General features: G+C 52.2%; 7 protein-coding genes across 7 annotated transcripts; 3 read left to right on the forward strand and 4 right to left on the reverse strand.

The window, feature by feature from the left end:
- Positions 1-51: 51 nt before the first annotated feature.
- Positions 52-1,229, forward strand: BDR25DRAFT_342187 (uncharacterized protein). The gene is made up of 2 exons (XM_033693694.1): positions 52-431; positions 488-1,229. Exon 2 carries the CDS (start codon positions 505-507, stop codon positions 1,012-1,014), a length of 510 nt encoding a protein of 169 aa, XP_033549048.1. The 5' UTR covers positions 52-431; positions 488-504; the 3' UTR covers positions 1,015-1,229.
- Positions 1,230-1,232: 3 nt separating this feature from the next.
- BDR25DRAFT_366998 (glycosyl hydrolase-like protein family 88) lies at positions 1,233-2,526 on the reverse strand (the record flags this gene model as incomplete). The annotated part of the gene is made up of 2 exons (XM_033696980.1): positions 1,382-2,526; positions 1,233-1,328 (listed from the first exon to the last, which is right to left on the reverse strand). The coding sequence occupies exons 1-2, from the start codon at positions 2,447-2,449 to the stop codon at positions 1,233-1,235; spliced, it is 1,164 nt and encodes a 387-aa protein (XP_033549049.1). The 5' UTR covers positions 2,450-2,526.
- An 898-nt stretch (positions 2,527-3,424) lies between these two features.
- On the forward strand, positions 3,425-4,962 carry BDR25DRAFT_259701 (Sec13 protein-like protein). The gene is made up of 6 exons (XM_033686604.1): positions 3,425-3,506; positions 3,567-3,605; positions 3,733-3,848; positions 3,905-3,935; positions 3,986-4,526; positions 4,590-4,962. Exons 1-6 carry the CDS (start codon positions 3,504-3,506, stop codon positions 4,751-4,753), a joined length of 894 nt encoding a protein of 297 aa, XP_033549050.1. The 5' UTR covers positions 3,425-3,503; the 3' UTR covers positions 4,754-4,962.
- A 1,946-nt stretch (positions 4,963-6,908) lies between these two features.
- Positions 6,909-8,606, reverse strand: BDR25DRAFT_367005 (uncharacterized protein; the record flags this gene model as incomplete). Its single annotated transcript, XM_033696981.1, has 6 exons — positions 6,909-7,003; positions 7,064-7,448; positions 7,508-7,614; positions 7,671-8,162; positions 8,213-8,498; positions 8,553-8,606. 6 exons carry the CDS (start codon positions 8,604-8,606, stop codon positions 6,909-6,911), a joined length of 1,419 nt encoding a protein of 472 aa, XP_033549051.1.
- Positions 8,607-9,111: 505 nt separating this feature from the next.
- Positions 9,112-11,349, reverse strand: BDR25DRAFT_259704 (soluble quino protein glucose dehydrogenase). Its single transcript, XM_033686605.1, has 4 exons — positions 10,639-11,349; positions 9,862-10,560; positions 9,757-9,812; positions 9,112-9,706 (listed from the first exon to the last, which is right to left on the reverse strand). The coding sequence occupies exons 1-4, from the start codon at positions 10,951-10,953 to the stop codon at positions 9,316-9,318; spliced, it is 1,461 nt and encodes a 486-aa protein (XP_033549052.1). The 5' UTR covers positions 10,954-11,349; the 3' UTR covers positions 9,112-9,315.
- A 1,105-nt stretch (positions 11,350-12,454) lies between these two features.
- On the reverse strand, positions 12,455-16,283 carry BDR25DRAFT_284779 (uncharacterized protein; the record flags this gene model as incomplete). The annotated part of the gene is made up of 2 exons (XM_033688133.1): positions 16,026-16,283; positions 12,455-15,832 (listed from the first exon to the last, which is right to left on the reverse strand). Exons 1-2 carry the CDS (start codon positions 16,041-16,043, stop codon positions 12,455-12,457), a joined length of 3,396 nt encoding a protein of 1,131 aa, XP_033549053.1. The 5' UTR covers positions 16,044-16,283.
- A 1,397-nt stretch (positions 16,284-17,680) lies between these two features.
- BDR25DRAFT_284781 (P-loop containing nucleoside triphosphate hydrolase protein) lies at positions 17,681-23,178 on the forward strand. The gene is made up of 10 exons (XM_033688134.1): positions 17,681-18,791; positions 18,845-18,925; positions 18,972-19,275; positions 19,321-19,494; positions 19,544-19,630; positions 19,682-20,487; positions 21,104-21,645; positions 21,701-22,321; positions 22,376-22,646; positions 22,699-23,178. The coding sequence occupies exons 1-10, from the start codon at positions 17,724-17,726 to the stop codon at positions 22,717-22,719; spliced, it is 3,975 nt and encodes a 1,324-aa protein (XP_033549054.1). The 5' UTR covers positions 17,681-17,723; the 3' UTR covers positions 22,720-23,178.
- Positions 23,179-24,336: the final 1,158 nt, after the last annotated feature.

Below are 24,336 nucleotides of genomic sequence, written 5' to 3' on the forward strand. Positions count from 1 at the left end.
CAGCTCACTAAGGCGCTCGCGGACTCTCGACGACCTCAGACGCCCTCTCTTCTCATTATATCCTTTACGGGTGCGTGAGAATTATAGAGTAAACCCTTACTGTGTTATTGAAGTCCGCCTGCTGGGTCGTGCCCTTACAAACGAGAATAAAAATAGCAACTAGTTCCGCGTCTACCGATCCACGAAGTCCCCCGGGCAACAATGTGGAGCCACGACTCATCACAGCCTCACACAAATCAGATCAGGGCATGGCTGAAGCTCTCAGGCGCAGCGAAACCGTCATCACATGTCCTAGCAGAAGGAATTCAGAGCTGAACTCCGCTCTGGCTTTAATTGCTCACTTACCCACCACTGACACCTTTGCACCACCCACCCACTCATTGCACGACAACAAAGCTAGCAATCAAACACTCGTTCTATATAAGCTAAAGGTACGCTTTACCTAATTCCTCAATTCCCTAGCTTCGCATGAACTGACTTCTAGAAGACTTCCACACCCTCAGAATGTCTTCCGTCCTCTCCTCCGTCGCCGCCAACCCGACCGGTGTCTGCAGCACACAGGCATACAGCCAACTCCCCGGTGGTACGGACAATGGCTGCGCAATCGCCAGCACCGCCGGCCTCCCTAGCAACTACTCCGATGCCATGAGCAAATGCTGCAAAGACGCACCCGTCGAGAAATGGGCCAGTGATTGCGCGCTGTGGTGTCTTGCTTCTGGCCAATCCATCGGCGACCTTACCACTTGCCTCCAGAAGGAGAGCGTGGTCGCGAACATGATCTTCTGCCGCGGGAACACGACTGCAACTGCTACGGGAAAGGTTAGTGGGAGCGGGACAGTAAAGGCCACGGGAACGAGCTCTCAGACCGGCACTGCGGCGTCGAGTGCATCGGGCAAGAGCACGAGCTCCCCCGGTGCTGCGCCGAGATTGATGACTCAGCAGAGTGTGTCGAAGGCTGGTGTTGGCATGCTCGTTGTGCTGTTCATCTCTGCTGCAGCGGGAGCTTTGATCTAAGGATATGGATAAGTTGGTGGCTGGAGCGGGGCTGCGTCTAGTACAACTTAGATTGCGTTGGGTTTCTGATGGTGGTGCAAATTGGGAATAATATCGGGTGTCTTTTCTAGCATTGGAAACTCATTATGAGATTCGGGTAATGATAATATGACTTGTGTGTAGCTTTTACCCTCGACACAATACACTAACAAACACGGGTGATTGGCGTACATCACTTCTTATGACTTCTGCCACATCTCCATCTCTGTGCTGGCAAACATGAAAGGGCCAGCTCCCTTCCCGTCATTCTCGCTCAACGGAACTCCAATATAGTACTATATGCATTCATCAGCTCAAACGCTAACCACAATAGGACCTCAAAACTCACCTCATAGCTTCCATCTTGATCTAAACTCCCGACCCGTACAGTCCCCTCCCAGCTCAACGTCCCGTTGGATTCACGCTTCACAAACCTATCCACCATAAGCTCATACGCCTTCATCGCTGTGTCTCTATACTCCTCATCCAATAGCCCCGTCCTCACACCCTTCAAATATCCATACGCAAACATCGCCGTCCCACTCGACTCAATATAATTCCCCTTCATCCCTGGATACGGTTCATCCATGACTAACCACCACCCCCAACTCGCATCCTGTGCCCTCTTCAGCCCCGCCGCAAGGCTTGTTAGATACCCCTTTAACCTCGAATATCCAGCCAACTTCTCTGGATATACCTGCAGCACTTCCACCAAAGCCATAAAATACCACCCTACCGCCCGATCCCACACATGCGGGCTTGCACCCGTCACCGGGTCCGCCCATACCGCCTTCTTACTCTCGTCATAACCATGAACTAGCAGGCCAGACGTCTTGTTCCGACAGTGCTGCTCAATCAAATCGAATTGATGTGCGATGTCCTCCCATGCCGTGATGTTCTCCGGCTCGAAGAAAGATGTGTATGTTGCGTAGAAGGTTTCTGCCATGTATATCCCATCCAACCACATCTGGTTCTTGTACTGCGGATCCCGGTGCCAGAACCCACCCATCGGCGTCCGGGGATATCTGTCTAATTGCTTGCGGAGCGAGGTAGCTGCGGTTTTGTACTTCCCTTCCTTCCTGCCTTCAGAATCCCAGAAATATAAAATGTTGTTGCCGATACGTATGTCGTCCAGGGAGTAGAAATTAGGGTCCCAGCCCAGTAATGTGCCATTTGAAGCGACGAGCGAGGATACGGCAGAGGATACGAAGGAGAGGAGCGAGGAGTTGGGGTGGAGGATGGCAGCCTTTTGCAGGCCTTCGTGTAGGACAGCGGCTACGTAGTGGCGGTCGATTTTTTGGGATTTGGAGAGGAAGGAGGAGGCCATCCATGTTGAGTATGGCTGGGCGGGTTTGGGTGCTGCGAGGGTCGTCGAAGCATATGTGAGGAGGGCTAGGGATAGGGCTGGGAGGTGCATGGTGACTCTAGTCTTGTAGTGAGAAACCAGGGAGGGGAGGAAAACTTGGGCTGCGGTTCACATGGAGAAATATGCGATGCTGATATAAAATCCATTCTTATATGTCTACGCCGATATACATTTATGGGTTGCGAGAGGGAAGTGCGAATCTAGGCACTAGATGTCTAGATTGAGGGGCTCGCAGGTGATCACCCGGAAATTTATTAATGGAAGAATGGCCTCGGGGAAATTCGATGCGAGTGTGAGACAGAGAATGTGGACTAAAATGCGGAGACTTGGGAGAACCTAAGACGGAGAAATATGCCTATTCTCGCAGTAGTCTTGCATTGACTTCGGCACGATTGGGCTCATCTTTAAGGTGTTGGGGATGGTTATTTGGTGTGAAGACTAGCGACGCCTTTGAAGCTGCGTGACTAGTATCCGTGGACCCTATTATTGGACAGGACCAGAATATGCAGTGCTGAGCTCTGTTTGTAGTTGAAAGTATTGACAGACTTCTTGGGGATGGAGTCAAAGGAAGGTTTGGGGAATGAACAGGGCTAATCTAGATGAAGACTAGTGGCATCGCAACAGCCTTTCCTCATGATCGTCCCGAGTATGCTCACAAGTTCTGTGCAGCAAGTGCCTAAACGCGTATTCTAATCCTGTCAAAGTTTTACCCAAATTTCTGTTGGCTGTGCATGTCATGATGAGGGTCGCTGAGTGCAGTATGCAGATGGAGTGGAGCTGGTTGGTATAGAGGTAAGTATAGATACGGTAAGGTAAACATTAAATAGCAAAATCTCAAGTAGAATACCTCGTTTTCCAGCAAAGATCAGAGTTGCTTCTTAAGATTAATATCTCACCTAGTAGGTTTCATGCACTTCGAACGGTCGTTGGTGGTGCTGACATAATTTCCCCCATGCAAGATCTAATCTAATCTCATCACCGCTCCGACATGCACAGAGGACACAGGACCAAGCTCCCAGGAACGCACATCAGTGAAGAGCAACACGCTTTCACTCCTCCTCCAGCACCCCACCACACCGCTGAAGTTTCTCACCATACACAAATAATGGCAAGCAGCACCCCGTGAGCGCCTTCCAAGAATTCCTTCATCGTTAACAATCTATTCTAGGCGAATGTCATAACAAATTCCGGCCACGATGACATGATTGTATGTCCCCACCTGCGCCTCCACCACACTTCTCCTCTGCAGAATTGCCGCCGATATGGCCCTTCCACTTCCGATGGCGCCGAATCCCGTAGTCGATTTGCTGTCCTTCGAGGCTAACGACATGCAGCATGATGCCGTACTGGACTACTATGGCAGACGGTTAGCCACATGCTCGTCGGACAAGACAATCAAGATCTTTGAGGTTGAGGGCGAGTCACACAGACTGATTGAGACGCTGAAAGGGTGCGCTTTTTATCCTGTGCACATACAGGCATCTGCTAACACGGGCTTCGGAATAGTCATGAGGGAGCAGTCTGGTGTGTAGCATGGGTAAGCGTCTACATCTTTCCACACTCTGCCCCAACAACTAACAGATATAGGCGCACCCAAAATACGGCAACATCCTCGCATCCTCCTCCTACGACGGCAAGGTCTTCATCTGGCGCGAACAGAACGGACAATGGCAGAAAATCTACGAAGTCGCCCTCCACTCCGCCTCCGTTAACCTCGTCGCCTGGGCCCCACACGAAGCTGGCTGCCTCCTCGCCTGCGCCTCCTCCGATGGCAACGTCTCCGTCCTCGAGTTTAAAGACAACACCTGGTCGCATCAGATATTCCAGGCGTGTGGATCGGGCGTGAATAGCGTGAGCTGGGCCCCTGCTGTTGCACCAGGCCAGATGACGAGTGCGAGCGGGAATGCGACGGTTGCGGCGAGAAGGTTCGTTACGGGTGGAAGTGACTGTCAAGTCAAGCTTTGGGAGTACAGTCCAGAGACAAATTCGTACACGAATATTCAGATCCTGCCGGGCCATACGGATTGGGTGCGCGATGTCTCATGGAGCCCAACGGTATTGTCTAAGTCGTACATTGCGTCTGCGAGCCAGGACAAGACGGTCAGGATCTGGACATCTTCGGACCTTAGTACGGCAGCCCCTTTCATTCCCTTAGCGCACGCCGTGGAATGTTTTGCTAACGAGATTTCAGGAGAATGGAAATCCACAGTCTTGAACGTCGAGGCTAATGCCTGGCGTGTGAGCTGGAGTCTTAGCGGTAATGTCCTCGCTGTCAGTACTGGTGATAACCGTGTCAGCCTATGGAAGGAGAGGTTAAGTGGTGGATGGGAGTGCGTGAAGACGATTGAGGAGTAGGCTGCTTTAGGAGTTGTCCTCTCATTCCTTCAAAATATGCACACACGGCTCGCCAAGGTAGTCTGTTAGCGCCATTGGCTATGGGATGGCTAGAGTATTGGGTATGATGAATATACCGACGACTCGGTCTAGTTAGGTCCCGGGCTAGAGGCCTTTCATTGGACGGATGGTGTTTAAATCATAGTGGGAGTCAAATCACAGATATCATGAAGTCAAATCCATGATATTCAATTCCTAAAATTCCACGACATGTAAAATCATGCGCTCTTGTAAACATACGCGTTTTGCCTGCCGAATTAGCCACCCCATTGTTAGCAAGGTCGGACATAATCCATCCCTTTTAAGCTTTGACCTTGCCCATACCACCTTTATTAAAGCCCATCTGCCTAGGTATCTCGTTTCTTTCCCTTTCCTCAGCAAACTCTACCTTAGCTCTCCCACCATTGGGTGCCAAAACCCGAAATTCACAAGACTTGAATTGAACCACATGTGTCCACGCCTTTCCTCCCTACGAATCCCTTATCGGCTTCTTATCCCCATAATCTTGATTCCTACCTAAAACTACCAGCCTAAGTCTTTCCCACCCCAAGGATAATGGTTAGGAATGAAATTTCAGCGGCGTACATATATGGTAGTGATGTGTACACGTGCTACGATATCATGTCCGTCTACCTCTATTTAGTTTCCTATACTGACCTCCCCACTCGCGCTACCCAGGCAAACAAATTAGTTATAAGACCTAGCTTCATGTCTCCCTGTTCTCTAGGAGCTCTTTTCCTTCCCCCGCCGGGCTGGCTCTCGAGAAATGTACCATCCTCGAAAAACAGCAACTCAGCTCAGTCACAGATAAGGACAGGACTTGTGCGCTGACTGACAGATTCCGGTTTGCAAATTCTTCAGTTCTTCGGGTTTAGTATTTGGTACTGTAAGCACCATTCACACAGCAGTTTTTCATTAGCACAACGAACGTAACCATCATTTTAGGTAGGGGTGGGTCTTCACGGCTCCCCACTACAAACTCCAGCTATTCACTGCAACGTTTGCTTCTGCTCTAGCATTCTTCCTTCTGCCCCCCCCGTCTCCACAAGGCTTCTCACGCCTAGCTCTTCACTATTCACTCTTCACTCTTCACTCTGTTGTATCAAATCGACTGTCCTTCCCCCAACCTTCTTTTCTCCGGGTGTCCTCCATTTCCTCTCTTAGCCACTTATTTAGCCCTTCCTTCTTTCTATTTATCATTCTTCTGTTTCGTTAAGCACCTTGTTCCTCATTCTTCTCGCCTAATTCGATAATTCTAGTATATCGTCATTACGTCCACATCACATCATACACCCTCGACATTTCAGAACCACCAGTTAGAATCCAGTCACATTCAAAATCACACAACCAAACCTCACACTGCGTAGTCGATACGGACCCACTTGTTATTCATTCATTCATTCCATCACTCACTACCCAGAAACCCCAGATCACCCAGCACACGCACCCAAAAGTTAGCAACCCTCTCACCCAGAAAGCCCCAGTTAGTTCCATCAAGCCCTCAATATAAAAAAGCCATACCCACATTCATTCCTCCATCCATTCATCCCGAAACTAGACCAAGGCGGCCAGACACCAGACACCAGACACCATGCATAACTGATGCACATTGGTAAAGTCTGGACATTTCCACCCACCCCTAACCATATCCGAAACTGCTTCCTGGGGGCACGATTCCAGGGCAAAATGTCGGCATCCACCGAAGGAGGGGGAGCAAAGAGGCTGGCAGCGCCACTGTATTGAAAGGACACTGTAGTGCATGCCGAATGTGGAAGGAGGCTGAAAAAAAAGAAAGAAACAGGAAACCCTTGGTTATCAGGACTTCTAAGAGAAGAGTCAGGAAAAAAAAGGAAAAAAAGAAAGAAAAAGAAAAAGGAAAGAGATCCAGCGCATTGCCATGCCGGATTAGTTGAAATACCCCACACAGGGACGTATATGGGAGCTGAGAATTAACATTTCGCGGTTATATGAAGCGGATGGGCGGACATCGAGTGAGTTTAGAAACCGTGCAAAGGGCAGCGCCGATGCGGGGTGACAGGGCGGTGTGCTGGAGATCCGGGAGTCGGCCGTTGCGGGGGGAAGATTTCATCGTCGAAGACGGCACGCCTGAAGCAGATTATTCGTCGCTGGAGTCTAGGTCTAAGTCCGGCTCCGGGCCGACAGCCCAGAAGATGAACGGTCCGCTGTAGTTGCTCTGTGCGCTATCAGCGACTCTGCCCGATCTGCAACATACATAATGCATAAATCTTACACCGGAACCAGCATTTTCACCCTCAGGCACAAGCCACCATCGGCCCAGGATCATTCGCCCGCCGGGAAGGACCACACCCTCATATGCCCACAAGTTATCCTCGGCATACTGGTGATCATCATCGATGAAGTATTTCATAAAGGTAATCCTCTGCCAACCTGGAATCTCGATACCTCGTGGCTGCGCAGGCAAAGGATTCAACCAGCCTGAAGCGAAGAAGTGTTCCTCTGCGTCGTCACCCTGACCAGTGAAGTGTATCGAGACCGCTTCGGCGTCAGATGGAGACATAGATCGCTGCTGAGCTCGAGTGCGGCGGCATTTCATTCGAGGTTTAGACTGCAGGTGCTTTTCGAAAATAGTTGGCCAGTTGAATTTGCCCGACTCTACGCACTCCAACAAGAGCGTCTACCTTCTGTCAGCGACCGGATATAAATCACAACATGAAACAGGATTCGAGGTCCTACCTGGATTTTACCGTCGCCCTCCATATTTCCGTCAATGAACACATCATCCTCGTCTGCATCGTACGAGGAATTTCGGAGCTCCTGAAGTTCGGGGGCATCGAGGAATGCTAGCGGATTTAGTCAGGCTGTGGGCAAGAGCGTAGGAAAAGAGGACGCCACATACCGTAAGTTCCCTTCCAGTGTTTGCTCAGTGGGTAACAGCCATCTACCAGTTGAGCTTGCCAATGGGAAGGCTTCTGGGTGACATCCAATGCATCCATGATAGCGTGGAAGCTCTGCATAGACTTGCTCACCATGTGATATTTGAAGAAGTTCAAGCAGTGGAGAAACCACTCCATGTTGACCTCTAGATTGTTGTAACCTCCGTAGAGGGGACGGTCGGCGGCGGTGTCGTACACAGCCTTTTGGGAGACCTCGAAACAGTATATGTTGTGCGTCTGCTCCTGTCCGAACAAGAAGTGGGCGCACATGAGCTGAATGGCAGCGAGGGCAGGACTAGTATACGGCTTCTCATCGTCCTCGGCATTCTTTCGCTTGCGAAGGCGCTTGATGTCAAGAAACGTCTTCGAGTTCTTGACGAACTTCACGAGCTGCTGCTGGTTCAAACAGAAAGGGCGGCCATACTCATCAAGCCCATACGGACCTTGGAAGGACTCTGCGTGGCGTTAGCACCCGCCTACCCGCTTAGCGGGGATAGCGACTGACCAACGATGAGATCCCGAAGAACCCTAAGGACCTTCTGTTCTTGCTTGGTCCAGCCACGGTAGAAGTCTACACCTGCGCCAAGCCTCAAGTACCGCTTCCGCCGCTGATACTGCTTCTTGAGGACGTTGTTCGAAGAGCCTGGCTTCATGGCAAAGGCATCCCGAAACCGGGAGCGCCAGAAAGACAGATTATCGCCATCGACGGCATGGTTCGTGTTCTTGCAGATAAGGCGGAAACTGCAAATGTCTCTGTCGGTGTCGAGATAGTGGACGATCTGCTTGTTGAGCTGGGCGGAAGGCACGGTTAGCTCAGGGTAGGAAAGCCTTTTCGAGTGCCTCACCTCTATGGGCAGCTTGTTAAAGGCCGCAGTGGACGATGGAGTCTGAAGATCCATCCTTACAGGCGCCAGAACAATACACTGAAGGGCAGCGCGGTACTATCCAAGATCTCCTCCAACGGGGTCAAGAGGAGGGTGAGGCCAGTGGGAACGGCGACCGGATCTGATCACGAGATTGAGGTTAGTATTCGTCCACAATAGACTCCAACTGGCGGTCTATCTAGCAAACAGGCTGGTGGTGAGGCAGCCTTGTCTGTGGATGTTCTGTCTAGGTGGTGAGGTAAGCGGATTGTAAAGTCCACGCCTTTTGCGGTGAGTGCGCCGAATTTTGATCAGGCCGTTAGCGGATGCCGCCAAGAGGCGGAGGCTTTCACCGAAGGGTAGAAATGATGGTGATGATGGTGGTGATGGGCGGTGAATGGTGGTGGTGAGTCAAAATGACCTCAGTGAAGAATAGAGGGCCTAAAGCGAAAGACAGGACCCGGCCAACTGCCAGCGAAAGTGTGAACCAAGGGGTCAATGTGGGCGAGCCAAAGAGTGAAAGATTGACAGAAAATAATGTGTCGAAATTCTTGGATTGCGTGTGGTGATGTGGTTGGCAACTTGACATCGGCCTCGTTGTGGGAACGGAAAGAACAACCAACCTTCAACCATATGCGGCTTCTCAACACATCGCTAAGAGTAGCCCCACTACACGTAACAAATGAATGCATTGCCAATTAGATACCTCAGCTCCATGGTAACCTTTTCTCCTGGTCGAACCGCGTTATACCAACGGCAACGCCAACATGCCCACGAAAAGTGCAGCCCATGGGCCAGCCTTACCAAAATCGTGCACAGCACTCCCTGAACTTGACGAAGATGGCACTGCTCCAGTAGCTGAGGGTGGCAGCCCACTACTAGGAGATGCTTCGTTTGCTGAGCCATTTACCGGAACCACGACATAAATTTCGCCCGTCGTGTCGCTGCTCATGAACAGTCTGCCTTGACTATCCCACGCCAGGCCAACCGGTCTGAAGCAATCATCAGGACACTTCGTGACATCGGGATTCGATACCACGTCGATTGCAGCCGTACTGCTGTTTGCTGCGTCTGTAGGTGAGCCATTTTCAAACTCTATGACAGACAATTTGTAGCCGATAGGCTCGTCTCGATTCCTATGTAATTCAGCGTGTGCTTTACTCTGCGGAAAGCTACTAACGATTACCATGAGCCGTGAAATGTCACCCACGCTGCGGTTCCATCAGCGTTGAACTTCATGTCCTGTTCAACGTGAGCTTATGACATATTTCGAGTCACCAAAGAAACATACCAAAGGCGCCATGTGCGCAGCAAACGTCAACCTTGGCGCGATCCGGTCATCCCGACAAAATGTATCATTAATCGTAGCATTCTGGTCCCCGATCGCAAACTGCGTTCCAACCTGAATCCCCTGATTCTGCGGGATCGAGCCCACATCCCAAGCCGCATAGCAAGACGGATATCCATAATTCTGCCCCTGCTCTTCAACTCGAGTGCCATTTAGATATCCATGGAAATTCATTTCTTCCCCAGGATTGTTCTGGTGAATGTTCTGCCCTTCTCTTTCGAAATTGTCTACGCTGTTTTCCACCGAATAGATGGCTCCCGTGATTGGCTCTTCTGCCATGCCTACGGAGTTTCGTAGGCCCCAACCAAGCAGTAGCCCATCTTGGGCGTAGTTGTAGGATGAGTCAGTAAGATTGGATACGTTGAACGCTTTGATTGTCGAGACTCCAGTCGTGATATCCTGGGCTGCTGGATCCAAATTCGACATGCTTCCTCTGCTAACCAAAAGCATACCCTCAACCCGTCGGGACAACAACAAAGTCCTCGTTACATGGCCATCTGCGGCACCCATCTGGCCGATGAGTTCTCTTGGACCAGAAGTGTTTCGGGCTTCAGCGGCATCATAATCCCAAGAGTAGACAGCTTGCGAGGACGACGCATACAGCGTCTTCCCATCAGCCGAAAGTTCGATTCCATGGTTCAACTAAACACTGGTATCAGATATATATTCAGAACTGAGGCTCAGTAGATCATATCGGGAATCGGGCCCGGATCGGCTCACCCCAGAAGCCACAATGATATCTTCCGCCTTGCCATCGGCTCTCACACATGCCCCAGAATCATTTGTCAGTCTCAAGCTTGAGATACCGTAGCCCTGCTGCACCACCAGCAGATGGCCACTGGAATCGAAAATGATGCCGCGAGGATCCTTGAGCCCCGATGCAACCACCTGGACGTTCCAACCGGTTGCAACAGACGGCAACGCGTTCTTCGGAGCAATCGTGCTCGCGCACGCTGCAGTGCTCGTCGCGGAGCTCTGACCACTGGAGGCCTGAACAATAAATAGAAGGGCCAGTAGGCTTTTAAGTCCTCCCATATTGAACCGTTGAAAACGCGGGGGGCGAGGAGGTGGCAGGGTACGGGAACTATCGCGACGAAGCGATGCGCAGGTACAAATTGACCTTGTAAAATGTTTCCGGGTGCCGTCTCTTCCCTTATTCCTTGTAGGAGAAATGGCGAGACGGTCTGACGATGCGAAACTAAAAAACTGGCAGCAGACAGAGGGCAAGTAGAACTGAAGCAAAAGCGGCAACGTCAGTCATGGAGGCTGAGCATTCTTGACCGTTTTTGCTTTGCGATCTGCTTAGGAAGGTGCGTCATTGTCCGAAGCATGCCGGCTTGCTAAACGCCTCGAGTTTCAAGCAAGAACAGCGGTGGCATTGGCACCAAGAAAACCCTGCGATCCGGTAAGTCTGGGGACATCTTGGGCGAGGTCGTTTCGACGCGTCCGACGCGAGATACGATAGCCGAAGGATGCAGATGTGTGCTGAGCACAAAAGTGAGGGGAGTGCAGCATGCAACGCGTGGAGAAATCTATGCACTCCGCGTTCGTGCATTTTATCGATAAATATGCTAGCAAAAGAAACATGCCCTGTGACTGGGAAAATCAATTGTGATTCAATTGATCGATTCTGCTATTCAATTCCACCATTGACGAGGATTGAAGTCGTCGAGAAGCTCTGGACTCCTCACATGCGAGCTTGTGAACACCTCGGTGGCAGGGAGGATTCCAGCCATCCGTCCATATAAGTAGCACGGATAACCATAAGAGAAGGGAACATCCTGCCCCGAGCCTGGGCATTTGTATTTCGGGTCAACTTTATTAAGGCACCACCGAAGAAAGCAAGGAAGATCCTGAAGTTCAAGTTAATAGCATCGTGAATAAGTGCAAGGGGCGGGTGAAAAACTCAACATCACATCACTAGCAGCACAGCAGCAGGGTCTCGCAATTTAAGATGTTCAAAGGTTTTGGTTTCATGGTAACAAGCAATGCAATGGCCCTCTAGGAGCAGCACCATCATTCAGCACAAGGACCACTAATGGAACCAACCCTTTTTGTACATGACCGATAGACAAACACATCCCGTCACGCTCGTGGCATGATGAACGCACGGCCTAGCCTTTCCAAGCATCAAAATCCGGTCAACAGCCCCAAAACTCCAATTACGCCTTCCTAATCAAGAGGAAATACTGTTGCATCCAACATGCCGGATCAAGGAGACATTGAAGGAATTCTTTTTGCCTGCACCCGTTCAAGAATCATCTGCGAAATCCACAACTGATGTATCCGATGCCAATGGAAGAAAAAAAGGAGATGCTAAATCCGCTCCAATGCAGGAATGCTATGGTAGCATAAGAAATACAGGACGGTGAAGTCAAGGTGTTGTTTGGTTGCCGCTCGAACGCAAATCCAGAAGAAAGAAAAGACCCAGAAGGAAACTTTTATCCGCCCGCCTTTTGCTGTTCTCGTGACTGGAATAGTTCCGGAGCGAAGACCAGTCCGCTCACGATGTTGCATTACATCGTAGCTGATGCGTCTACATGACTGTCATTAGTTTCATTTGTGTAGCTAGATCATTGTCCGCTTGAAATATCTTGCTGAATGGGGGGTCTTTTGGACTCGTACTTGGGCTGGGATAGAGACCCTCTGCTTCCCTCAACGCCTCCTTCACCTTGCGTGTCAGCGTACTGACATATGGAACGATACGTCGAAGGGTAGCAGTGTCGAATGGGACTTTCTTCGCGGCCGGCGTGAGTTGCACATCTGCGACAGGTTCATGTGTACTCCTCCGCTTTTGTAGCGCTTCTATCACAGAACGCGCTTTGGCTTCCGAGTCTTTTCGAGGCCGTGTCGTGGGAGATTTTGGATCTGATGGGGTAACAGGTGGTCCACGTTTCGTCGTCAAAGGGGTTGGAGAAGAATGAGGTCCAAAGATTCCATAATTCGGTGGAAGTATCGACTTTCTCCTTGGACGATTGGGCTGGTGGCTGGCGTGCGCGAGGTTAGTGCCAAGATCTTCGCTCGCTAAGAAACTTGACTTGCGTCTTCCTCGACCATGATTGGGGCTAGGACCAGACACGTCATCAAAAGCGTCCTCGTCGAATCCGGGAGAGGATGGTGGTGATAAGCGAGGGATACCGTCATGTTCCGCTTCTTGGTCTGCGAGATCTATCATCGCATCAACCTCTTCCCACATGCTGGCGTTTGGTCCTTCTAGTAAGCCAAGAGCGACAGCTCGTATTCTCTGCTCTTTCAGCTCCTCAATGAGCAAGCCCCACTCCCGGAGGAGACCGATGTTAGCAAGAACATTACTTTGCTGCTCTTGAATGTTCTTTGGTACGAACATTGCAGTACCGCTGTCAATTCGCTGAGACTCGGCTGCACCTTCCGCGGCGGGTTCTTCGTGAAGGTCGGAGAAATCGAAGTCATCGTTCCAATCCTCAGTTACGCCCTTGCTTCCCACACCCCAGGTGCCGAATTTGTTGGTGACCACTGTGCTACGTTTACCAGCAGCATCTGGGACAACAGGCACACTTTGGCTGCGAGCGTGCAACCCACTCGGAGCTCGACGACCAACTGATCGACTGCCTCTTCTGTCTGCATCCTTCTTCCCATGTACTGTCCGAGGACGTGGCGGTGTACGATTGCCCGAGCTTTTATCAGTTGGCTGTTGCTCTGACCAATCAAATATGCTGCTTCGCGCGTCCCTATCGCTGTGATCAACGAGAAGATGTTGTGGTGTCGATGGCTTTGGACTAGACCCAGAACCGAGCAGCCGCGGGTTGTGGCGTCCAAGAGAGACTGGTGTGGCGATGTGAGTGGCTGGCGGGGGATTTGGGAAATCACCGCACGAGTCCTCTTCCTCCTGTTCATCAAAGGACCATCTGCTAACATCGTCGTCTTCAGCTCTTGAGTCCCATTCCAGTGTCCCTAGGGATAGTGGCTTTGGCATATCCGGAGGCGACGATGGGATCAGGTTTGGAAACAGAGGAGCAACGTGCGATCGTGGGAGGCTTGGTGAATCGTTGATTGCTCTCTCCGGTGCCATTGTCCGGACAGGTGTTGAGATGCTTTCCTCCTCCTCTGCAATGGCCTGGTGCCCGGGAGCACCATCCGCCGTTTGCTCCCGGAAGGTTCCTTTGGGAAGAAGATCTCGCAGACCTGTGACCTTTATTTTCGAAGGGGGGGACTCGTCAAATATCGTCTCAATGCGTGGGCCTCGGGCGCCAGATGTACTTCTTGTTGCGCCAGTGCGCAACGAATCAAATACGGTCTCACTTTGGAGATCCGCGTCGTCCTCATCGCCAGATCCAACACCACGAGCCTCGTTATCTGATCCGACCAATGTGGACGCTTGTTCGGACGGGGTCACCGAATGACGGGACGGGCGCCCTCCCGCTTGGGGAATGGTTGGTGAGGGAGGGATGTGATTGGTGCTAAGCGAGGCCGACGGCTTAATGTCGCTTTGATGCATTGACACCGGAGTACTGTGAGCCATTTCAACGGTGCGATGTGAGGGTAATGCTGGCAATGGTGAAGAAGAGGAAAGATCAAGCAGTCCATTTCGTGAATTGCTCCGTTGGGGTTGTCCGGCGGAGGTTGAAATCTCTCGTCGAGTAAGGATGGGGTCGGTTAAATCTCGCCGCGCATGGAATGCATTAGATTCTCCATGTGCGGTATTGCTCTGCCTGTTGCTCATCGTATGAAGTGGAGCAGAACTCACCCTCCTGCTTGACTTGCGTGCTAGTTTCGTTCCGGGGACCTTCGTCGTTCGCTGCTTTGGTGAAAGGAAGTCACTGATGGAGAAGGAGCGTCGGGGTCGAGGCTCATCGTCGACTTCTGCGGGCGGGCCGTGCTTTGAGAGCACGTTCTCGACTGAACTGGGTCCATCGGCTTTGGCCGATATGACGGCGGTGATGCTCATCGGTGTCCCAGGTCGACTCACGAAATACACGCTTTCACCAGCCTCGCTAGAGCTGTCATCAATCTCGTCGGCGCCAGCTGTTACCGATTTTGCTAATAATAAGGTCGGTTTGTGTTTGTCGTTGGGGGCAATCCTCTTCACGCTCTTGCCATTCACGGTCGACCCTTTTCTCTTAGATAACGTCTTCTCTTTTGATACCTTGGCGGTAAAAAATTGGGTATACTGAACATCATCTTTCCTACCCACAAGGGCTGGCTCGTCTGTGGACGAATTCTCTACAGTCATTTCCATGAGGGCAGCGTGGTGTTGCATCGTGGCAGATCTCTGATGACTTGTGGCTGGGCGGCGAAGGGAAGGGAGAAGTGAGCCGGAACTTGGGGTAGGAGTCTCCCGAGGGATACGGACCGACGACGACCGTTTGACGAGCTTGTTGGGGGGCATTGGCGACGGTGATCGCTTGCCTACCATGGGAGCAGTGGAACCATCATGAGAGAAAGCCATCGAGCCATTGGAGCACGAGACTGAGGGTGAGAGTGGGCCAGGGCTCGAGTTTCGACTCGAATTTTGGGATGTCGAGATTGTTGACAGGCGCTTCAGCCAAGACGGACGCGATGATAGACTTGCCCCGTGGTCTATATCCATCATGCCCCAGTCGCCAGAAGGGGGCCTGCCATTGACCACAATGCTGTGCGATTGGAAAGACGTGTTGTCGCTCGTCATCCTCCGTACTATTCGTCGTTGCGGGCGTCCATCATGACTATAGCGGGTCGCAACCGGGACGCGGGACGAGGCAGGGCGCGGTATCGGGGAGCTAAAGGACTGGGCCGAGTTTATGGTCGACGACGTATGTACAGCTGAGTGCATTGGACGCTGGTCCAACTCTCGTGCTGAGGTGGCTTTCCTCTTGTTTGAAGCGTGGTCGAGGGGGTTCTCGCGACCAAATGACAGACCAACCGCAGATGCACCAACGACAGTGGCAGTGGCACAAAGCTGTGGAACGGTGATGCGTCAGTCATTGCACCCGGTGAGACTTAGATGAGAGATATATTGAACCGAGATAGGCAAAGACGCCCGCCGCTCTCGAAAGGAGAGCGGCGAGGCGTCGAAGCCGCTCAAAACAATAAAAAGGCCGGTCAGGATGCGGCCGCCATGCACAGGAGAAGGAGGAGATGAAGGGGATTACCGTTGGAACAGTTTTCATTCTCAATTACAGGACAAGCCGCCAAAAAGGCTCACTCGACGAAGCACTCGTGACAGCGCGGTGGGCATTATGGCATGTCGAGGAGACAGTATACCATGGGTCGAGGGCTGCAAGGTGGGAGACGGGCAGCGCCGGGGGCTCAATCAAAGCGACCAGATGGACTACTGCATCACAAAGCAGGCGAGGGGAAGTGGAGAGGGCACCTGTAGCGGGCTGTGGCAGAAGTAGTGGAGGAAGAGGCGGAGGGGAGGAGAAGAAATCCGTCGCTGGCCCTTCGTCCTTCGAGACTTGGTGCTGCTGGGATCGACATACAGGGCTTCCCAGCACACCAGCTTGGGCTTAGCGAGATTCGCAGCCGATGAATTGGTTTGGCGTAATGTCAAAACAACAAACCCACATGCACCGAGCCCTCACCACGGCTCTCCCAATTGATCTCTGCATTGAATCCGCTGCTGCCTTGCTGGCCACGCTGCAGCAATCTGCACTGGGACGGCCACAGCGTGGTGTACTGCGAGCGTCCTGAGAGTCTAGGCCAGCTGCAGTAATCGGTACCACGTAACAAACTACGACTCTGTTTGAAATGGCGCCGCCGAGTAACAATCAACAATCATGGACGCAAGAGGCGAGCTAAAGATCCCTCGTCGCTGCCAGTGCTTGCAACCCAAAATAGTCTACCAGAGCGCGGCGGCACGGCACTTTGCCGGGCAAGCTGGTGATTCGCTTTGGCCATCCAGACGAGGATCGAACTGCTCGCGACTCCCATGCAGCGAGGTGGAGATTGTTTGTTGATCACGGCCGCAGAATCAGCCGGTCATCACCGGGCGCGGAGCGCGTGTGTTTTGCAGCATTTACCGCCGCCTCCGGGGCCTTTTCTTTTAGGCATCTCTGCCTTTAGTAATGCTGCAATCTGCAATCATCCTCAAACATTTGACGGGAGCAGCGTGGAGGGATTCTCGTCAATTCTGCCCAAGATACGGACGCCACTCACCAATGGCAGAACTGGAAGTACATTTCCTCGCCCAGCACCCTGGCCGGCCGAAACAGCGAGCACGTCAGCCCCAGAGACGGCGGAGAAGACATTGGGACAGAGCGGGACAGGGGAGGAGGGGTTTGTCGGGACTCGGAAGGCCAGGCCAGTAAGGGCCAGTAAACTCTCACACTGGAAACGGATGGCGAGTCCCTTCAGCCATGCGGCGACGGCGGTGTGGTTGAGATGTCGCCGTCCGCGGTTTTGATATCCTGCTAGCTTGGGCATGTCAAACCTGTGCCGCCAGCCAAGTTGAGCTGCATCCGATGTCGAGCAGAGCGAAACCCGAGCAGTCTGGTGGCCCAGGCGGTGAGCTGGTGGTTTGAGTTTCATTCCTTTTCGCAGCTCCAGGCCGCACAGAGGCTGTTGGACAGGCGCTCTGCACGCTGGATGAGGCGATGATGATGTTCGGCGGAGACACAAGGCGCGGCCGCAGATGCGTGCTGCCGGGAATCCTGGAGACAATCGTAGTCCATCGCACGGCGCTTATCCGTGTTCGGGAAGAGGGCGGTTCTAGCGCGTCTTCCACCCCAGCCTCTTAGATGCAGGCGTTGATGACGGCCAGCTCGAACGCGTCGAGACGTCCGGATTGGCAGTTGCGCGTTGGCGGCGGTGATTGGCCCCGAGATCCTCCTGGGAGCGAAACCGCGACAATGAACATTGCAAAGGCCTTCCTCGACGAGATTCTAGCGCTTTCATCTTGGGCGGCTGCGGTGCTACCGAGTGCACACTCAGGTAAACGCCCAACCACCGCCGCACCACGCCGCAAAGGAGGCTGCATCGGGGCGGCAAGCGGCCAAGTGCGGTGCTTAAGCAACCTCGGAGGCGATCGCGGTGCGCCACACATCAAAATTGCCTCCAAGCGAGAGCGACTCGTGGGACAAGCAAGGCACTATCCACGCTGCCCGTCCACCACAGCCAGCGCGATGGAAGCTGAAATCAGAGCTCAAATCCCTAACATCGACCCCATCCTGTCTGACTACTCGGTCGGCTACCTGACCCATGCCTCCAATGCATTCACGTCCGACTTGGACCCCAATGCCCCTTCTCCACTTGAGGAAGCCGCCGCAACCGTGGCTGCCCTGCTCCTGTCCGCTTCGGGTGACCTATCCAGCCAGAATGAAACAAACATCCAGAATCTCGTCGACAAGTTCATCTCCCGTTTGAATGCAGCAAATGGAAGTGATGGCAAGCGCCGCCAGATGGCCCCGTCGGCCAAAAAGCTGGATCAGGCAATCCATGTAGGCTCGCAGAGGAATATATCCTCGACCCTCGGTCTGACCGGCGGCGGTGTTGATCTCGAGTCCGCAAACACTCGCAAAGTCGAGTCTCGAGTCGACCGCAAGAAGCTCGAGAAAGCCGAACGCAAGCTGCGTGCCAAGCAAGACCGCAAGGTGTTCAAGAACGTCGAGTATGAGGCCTCGAGACTACTCAACCAGCCCGATGAGACGCAGAGCTATGAAGAGTTCTACATGGCCGTCAACCCTCTACAGCTAGGCTCTGACTCTAGCTCTAAGAGCAAAGACATTAAGATTGATAGCTTCGACATCTCCATTGCCGGAAAAAGGATATTGACTGATACTGGCCTGACCCTAGCATATAGCCGTCGATACGGTCTCGTAGGTCAGAACGGTATTGGTAAATCTACGTTGCTTAGGGCTCTCAGTCGCCGAGAAGTTGCAATCCCTACCCACATTTCGATTCTACATGTGGATCAGGAGGTGAGTCAGCCGGAGAAAGTCCTTCAAAGGCGCGTCTGTTGACCAGATTTCAGATTACCGGAGATGATACCCCGGCTCTCCAAGCAGTCCTTGATGCCGATGTTTGGCGCAAGCATCTCCTAAAGGAACAAGACGTAGGTTCAATAATTCCGAAAACGAACCCAGCCTAATTACTTACAGAAAATCACCAAAGAGCTGGCGGAGCTCGAGACCGAGCGATCCACTATGGCGGATACGTCTGCAGATGCCGCGAAGCTGGATGCGCAACGTGAGGGCTTGGATGTCACCCTCAGCGACATCCACGCTAAGTTGTCCGAGATGGAATCTGATAAGGCTGAATCTCGGGCAGCCAGCATTCTTGCCGGTCTAGGTTTCTCGGCTGAGCGGCAGCAGTTTGCCACGAAGACGTTCTCTGGTGGATGGAGAATGAGATTGGCTTTGGCAAGAGCCTTGTTTTGTGAACCTGACTTACTCTTGCTCGATGGTATGTGATTTGACGTCTTTGCTAGATTCGACTAACGTGTGACAGAACCGTCCAATATGTTGGACGTCCCATCCATTACATTCTTGTCTAACTACCTCCAAGGCTACCCTAGCACTGTTTTAGTCGTCTCTCACGACAGGGCTTTCCTTAACGAGGTTGCTACAGACATTATACACCAACACTCGGAGCGGCTAGACTACTACAAGGGTGCCAACTTTGGTGAGTGGTTGAATAGCTACGAACTTCAGATCGTGCCTGATATGCATAGACTCCTTCTACGCGACGAAAGAGGAACGTCGGAAGACGGCGAAGCGGGAATACGAGAATCAAATGGCCCAACGCGCGCATCTACAAGGTTAGTTCATCGAAAATCGCATCTCCATATTGTGGCTGACTTAGTGATCAGCCTTTATCGATAAATTTAGGTACAATGCCGCAAAGTCATCTGAAGCTCAGTCTAGGATTAAGAAGCTCGAGAAAATGCCGATTTTGCAGGCGCCGGAGGCTGAGTACAGTGTGCACTTCAAGTTTCCAGAAGTGGAAAAGCTGTCTCCCCCTATCATTCAGATGAGCAATGTTTCGTTCGGCTATAGCAAGGACAATATATTGCTCAAGGGGGTGGATCTCGACGTCCAGCTCGATTCACGTATCGGTATCGTTGGCCCGAACGGTGCTGGTAAGACGACGGCATTAAAGCTTCTCATCGGCGCCCTCCAACCTACGTCCGGCCTGATATCCCAGAACCCTCGTCTTAGGATGGGATTCTTTGCACAACACCATGTCGATGCGCTAGACTTAAACGCAAGCGCGGTGGGTTTCATGGCCAAGGAATTTCCGGGGAAGTCGGACGAGGAGTACCGCCGCCACCTAGGAGCATTTGGTATCACGGGGATGACGGGACTGCAGAAGATGGAACTCTTATCCGGAGGTCAAAAGTCTCGTGTTGCATTTGCATGTTTGTCCCTAACGAACCCTCACATCCTTGTCCTCGACGAACCGTCGAATCACTTGGATATCGAAGCGATGGACGCGCTCTCTGAAGCGCTGCAGAAGTTCCAGGGCGGAGTTCTCATGGTCAGTCACGACGTCACTATGCTGCAGAACGTTTGCACGAGCTTGTGGGTGTGCGACCACGGTACGATCGAACACTTCGACGGCACGGTGAAGGATTACAAGCGCAGAATCACCGCTCAAGCAAATGAAGCGGGCGTTGTGCAGAAGCACTGAGGGGTAGTGGCAGCGGGAATTGGGCAGATAGCGGGCTTACCGATCAAACAGGGCTTTCGTTGATATTGCTGTACAACTGTGACTGGGCCCATGTTATGCGTTGAGATGTGTTCGGAGGCATTCACACGCCAAGAATTGTAGAGCCGGGCTGCTCGCGACATGCTGTCTTGCCCTTCGGCTGTACGGGGATATCCTCTGGTGATGTGAATATGCTTCGGTGTGCTATTCCCCGACCGCGGTCAGGTGAAGGCAGTGAAAGTCTGGTGATGATAGCACGGTGGGAAATGTTGCCTGCAGGTTCGGTATGCGACTGCCCGCTAGTCCCAGAACGCTTGGACGCAGATGCTTGTCTAGCCCAGCCTCAAGCACTACCAACTTACTTCAGCACCTCATCACACGCCTGAGATCGCCAACATCACCACCTCGCCCGCAAGCAAACACGCCCGCCCGTCCATTGCTGATACTCCAATGCTCTCGGCCCGCTCGTGACCTGCCAGCGCCCACGTTCAATTGACCTGAACTGCTAGCGCTGCCCCCCTTCATCCAGCTGCTCCTTCCCAACCAGGTCTCACACACAACCGTCACCTTGTCGCGGACGCAGGCTTCCAGTGCAAACGGCTTGTCCGTCCCAGTCGCTCCTTTGTCTCCCCACGCCAACCATCGCGACGACGACTCCCGCCCGCCTTACTCCGTCACCGCGCCCACCGCCGACCACGCAGTGCTGACAACTGCCGGCGAATCACCGTACCCCCCTCCCTTCTCCTCCCTCTACTTCTCCCCTGACGACCCTGCCGAGGACCCAAACAAGGCTTGCGATACCGCCTCGCCAGACGAGTCTCCTCCGGCGTTTGCCCCTGCACCCCCGTTTACCGAGTCTTCATCCTCCGCTGCCGCTGCCGCCGTTGCTGAAACCAAGGCTGCCCTCCCGCGCGACACCAAGGAAGGATCTAGCAGTAAGGATATCGACGACGGAGAGCCGCCGCCACCATACAGCGAAGGATCAAGCCCGCTCGAATCGTTCACATACGTCATGGCATCTGCAGGAGGCCCCGCAAGTATTATCACCCAGGTCTCACAACAGAGCGGCGGACCGCCAATAAACACCCTCGGGGGCTCTGACGAGAACATCACGTTGGAACTAAGGTAGACAAATTATAGTTGTATCGGCGTAGAGTGCAAGGACTAACAACATATGCAGGGGAACTCGATTCACCCTCTCCCGAGACGAACTTCTGACCTTGCCTGAATTCGTACTCTTATCTCTATTTCCTAATGGCCTTCTTCCAGACGGCCATATGAACTCGTACCACGATGGTGATGTGTACCCAGTCGATGTTTGTGCCCCCGATCTCTCCTCCCCTGCCCCTGGCAATATGCGCGCCAATTCCATTCAAATGATCCTCTACCACCTCTCCAACCCTGCATTATATCTATCTGACAATATCTATTCCTCTCAGTACGACCCTCAATCGCTCCAATACATGCTGGAGTTCTTCCGAAATGTAGCCCAAACCATTCCTACCTCGCCCCCGTCCCCAGCCGCAACCCCAGATCATCCTGCCGAAGCGGTACCGATCGAACCAATGCACGGCTCCGCGAGAGACATGCTGCAGGACAGAGCTGGCATAATCGTCCTCCGGGAAGATCTCGACTTCTATGCCATCCCCCCGCGCCGCGATATCGACCAGCCGGAAATGATCGAGGTCAAGCGAGCTGCTGGCGAAGCGTTGTTGAAGCAGGATGGAATCTTCTCGGGGTTGCGCAAGAGTGAGGAACCGGGCACCACTGAGCAGCACCTCATCGAGATGTTGACCGCGGGGTACGAATACTCATTTCCATTTTCTCTACTCCCATGCTGATACCTTGTGCGTAGCGGTTTCAATCACGATGATCGGTGGGGACACCGAGCCGGCGAGCCCAACAAGGCCGTGATTTGTAGCATTGCATTAGCAAGGCTGAGGACCGACATCAAAGGCAATGACCTTGCGAACAGCAACGCTGTCGGAATGGCCCAGAAGCTTCTTCTCTTCTGGAGAAAACCAGCTCGACGATGCTGGTGGGAAGGCGTTGAACTTGAAAACGTGAAAGGCGTGGAAGGGGGGAAACTGAAAGTTTGGATTCGACGAGTCTGGACGCTCGAAATGGTAAGCACTATGTTCACTTATTCAAATGAAGCGTGGCTGATATCTAAATTAGAGCGTCATCGGGTTACGTTAACCGGTACATTCACATTTCCTTTGTCACCAGCGCGTCTTTTTCAACAAACTCCATATTCCGCATTCTCTTCATCGACAGCTACACAGGCCATCACCATGTCATTCTTGTCATTTTCCCCTGTATCTTGGAAACAAAAGCCAGGCTCTAAGGGTTCTAGGATGATGAGCGAGTTTCTTCTTCTTTCTGTTTTTGATACCTCATCTCTTCCCTGTGCTGGATGGATGTTTCGAACCCCTGACTACCAAAGGCAAACGCCCGGTTTTCAATTGCAAGCGGCATTATCATCATGGACGGCGATTATCCAGCAAAGACTGTTTGATTCTGGAAGAGATTTGTTATAAAGAAGGGTACGGTGGTAGTAGTACATAATTCTGTTGTGCAGTAGACTGAACATATCCTCATGGCTTGTAGGGCTGTAATACTTGTCGAGCAGTCCTTGGCCGTGGTTATTTTTACTCGATATCTTTCTTCACCCTTGGTTTGTGTCTCTGGGCTCACGGAGCAACATTACAAATTGTGCAATGCAGTACGTCCTCCAACATACGATGTTCTCAGACCACCTCTCTTCCTTTTCCTTACTCCAAGCCACACACCTGCAAGCCTACCCGAATTCTCCACCGGCCCTCGTATTCTTACCACGTTGCATGTTGCATGTTGCACGGCGCGGCGAGCCGCATGCAGATCCGCAAGTCTATGTCGGCAACGAACGTTTTCGAACATGCAGTCTCTGAATTTTCTAAAACATGGTATTAGACCCACCTGCATGTAGCAGGATTTAAAAGCAGTATTGACGCCATGCGAGCGGGCCCTGAGCCAGGGTTAGCATAGGTTAGATGTAAGGGTTGCGGGGATTTAGGGTTGGGATTGGGGTGGGAGGTTTAGGGGAGATGGACTTGGGTATATGGAGAGTAAATTGTAGATGGAGTGTAAGGAAGCAGGTAGAAGGAAGAGACTTTATCATCATCACCCATCTCGAAGTTCCGCCTAGCTCCAGAAACAATACTAATGGTAAGTTCGGCAAAGTTTGGGAACTATGGTCTCCAGTACTGTCTTGTGGGGCTTGGCACCCCTGCGGACTCGAGCTTTTCTAGACTTTTCCTGCACTCACACAATTGTCTGCCAAATGAATACATCATTAAAATTGAGTATTTGAGACTCTTTCTTTATATTCCAAGATACTAGGTAATATGCACATAATCCAGTTAGGAACAGATATCGAGCCGACCTTCAGATTACTAAGAGGACCAATGACGATTGGACCAGTGTGTATATGTACAGTATAGGGATTCTCAGCATGAAACGAAGAGTAGCCCGTCGTCCGAGCCTCCAGCAGGCTTCTCGAGTCAAGTCATCAAGCAACCTCATTAACAACGGGTTGAAACAAGATTTACAAAAGTGGGGGTGCTTAATATGCGACACGAACACAGCAGTTGATCTTTTCTGGTATGCATGGCATATTCTGAAGATATTTTATGCATGGCTCATGGCCATGTTCCTACGCTCCGAACAAACTATTCACTCCGTGAAGGAAAATATAGGCCAGCTCAGAACTTCCGTATGCAATGATATGAGCTCTAAGAAGCTTGCAGAGAACAAACGCTACAAACAAGCCGAGAA

The sequence above is a fragment of the Lindgomyces ingoldianus genome (assembly GCF_010093535.1).
Source record: "Lindgomyces ingoldianus strain ATCC 200398 unplaced genomic scaffold BDR25scaffold_12, whole genome shotgun sequence".
In the NCBI taxonomy this organism is placed as follows: Eukaryota; Fungi; Ascomycota; class Dothideomycetes; order Pleosporales; family Lindgomycetaceae; genus Lindgomyces; species Lindgomyces ingoldianus.

Excerpts from the sequence above, each read along its gene's own strand:
- BDR25DRAFT_342187 (XM_033693694.1), top strand. The coding sequence starts at position 505 with ATGTCTTCCGTCCTCTCCTCCGTCGCCGCCAACCCGACCGGTGTCTGC.
- BDR25DRAFT_259701 (XM_033686604.1), top strand. Across the intron at positions 3,606-3,732 it reads CCGGCCACGATGACATGATT|CATGATGCCGTACTGGACTA; the intron begins GTATGTCCCCAC and ends AACGACATGCAG. Across the intron at positions 3,936-3,985 it reads CAGTCTGGTGTGTAGCATGG|GCGCACCCAAAATACGGCAA; the intron begins GTAAGCGTCTAC and ends TAACAGATATAG.
- BDR25DRAFT_259704 (XM_033686605.1), bottom strand. The coding sequence starts at position 10,953 with ATGGGAGGACTTAAAAGCCTACTGGCCCTTCTATTTATTGTTCAGGCC. Across the intron at positions 10,561-10,638 it reads ATATCATTGTGGCTTCTGGG|TTGAACCATGGAATCGAACT; the intron begins GTGAGCCGATCC and ends ACCAGTGTTTAG. Across the intron at positions 9,707-9,756 it reads GTGACATTTCACGGCTCATG|GAATCGAGACGAGCCTATCG; the intron begins GTAATCGTTAGT and ends TGAATTACATAG.
- BDR25DRAFT_284781 (XM_033688134.1), top strand. The coding sequence starts at position 17,724 with ATGAACATTGCAAAGGCCTTCCTCGACGAGATTCTAGCGCTTTCATCT. Across the intron at positions 18,792-18,844 it reads TTCTACATGTGGATCAGGAG|ATTACCGGAGATGATACCCC; the intron begins GTGAGTCAGCCG and ends ACCAGATTTCAG. Across the intron at positions 20,488-21,103 it reads AAGCAAATGAAGCGGGCGTT|GCTTCCAGTGCAAACGGCTT; the intron begins GTGCAGAAGCAC and ends TCGCGGACGCAG.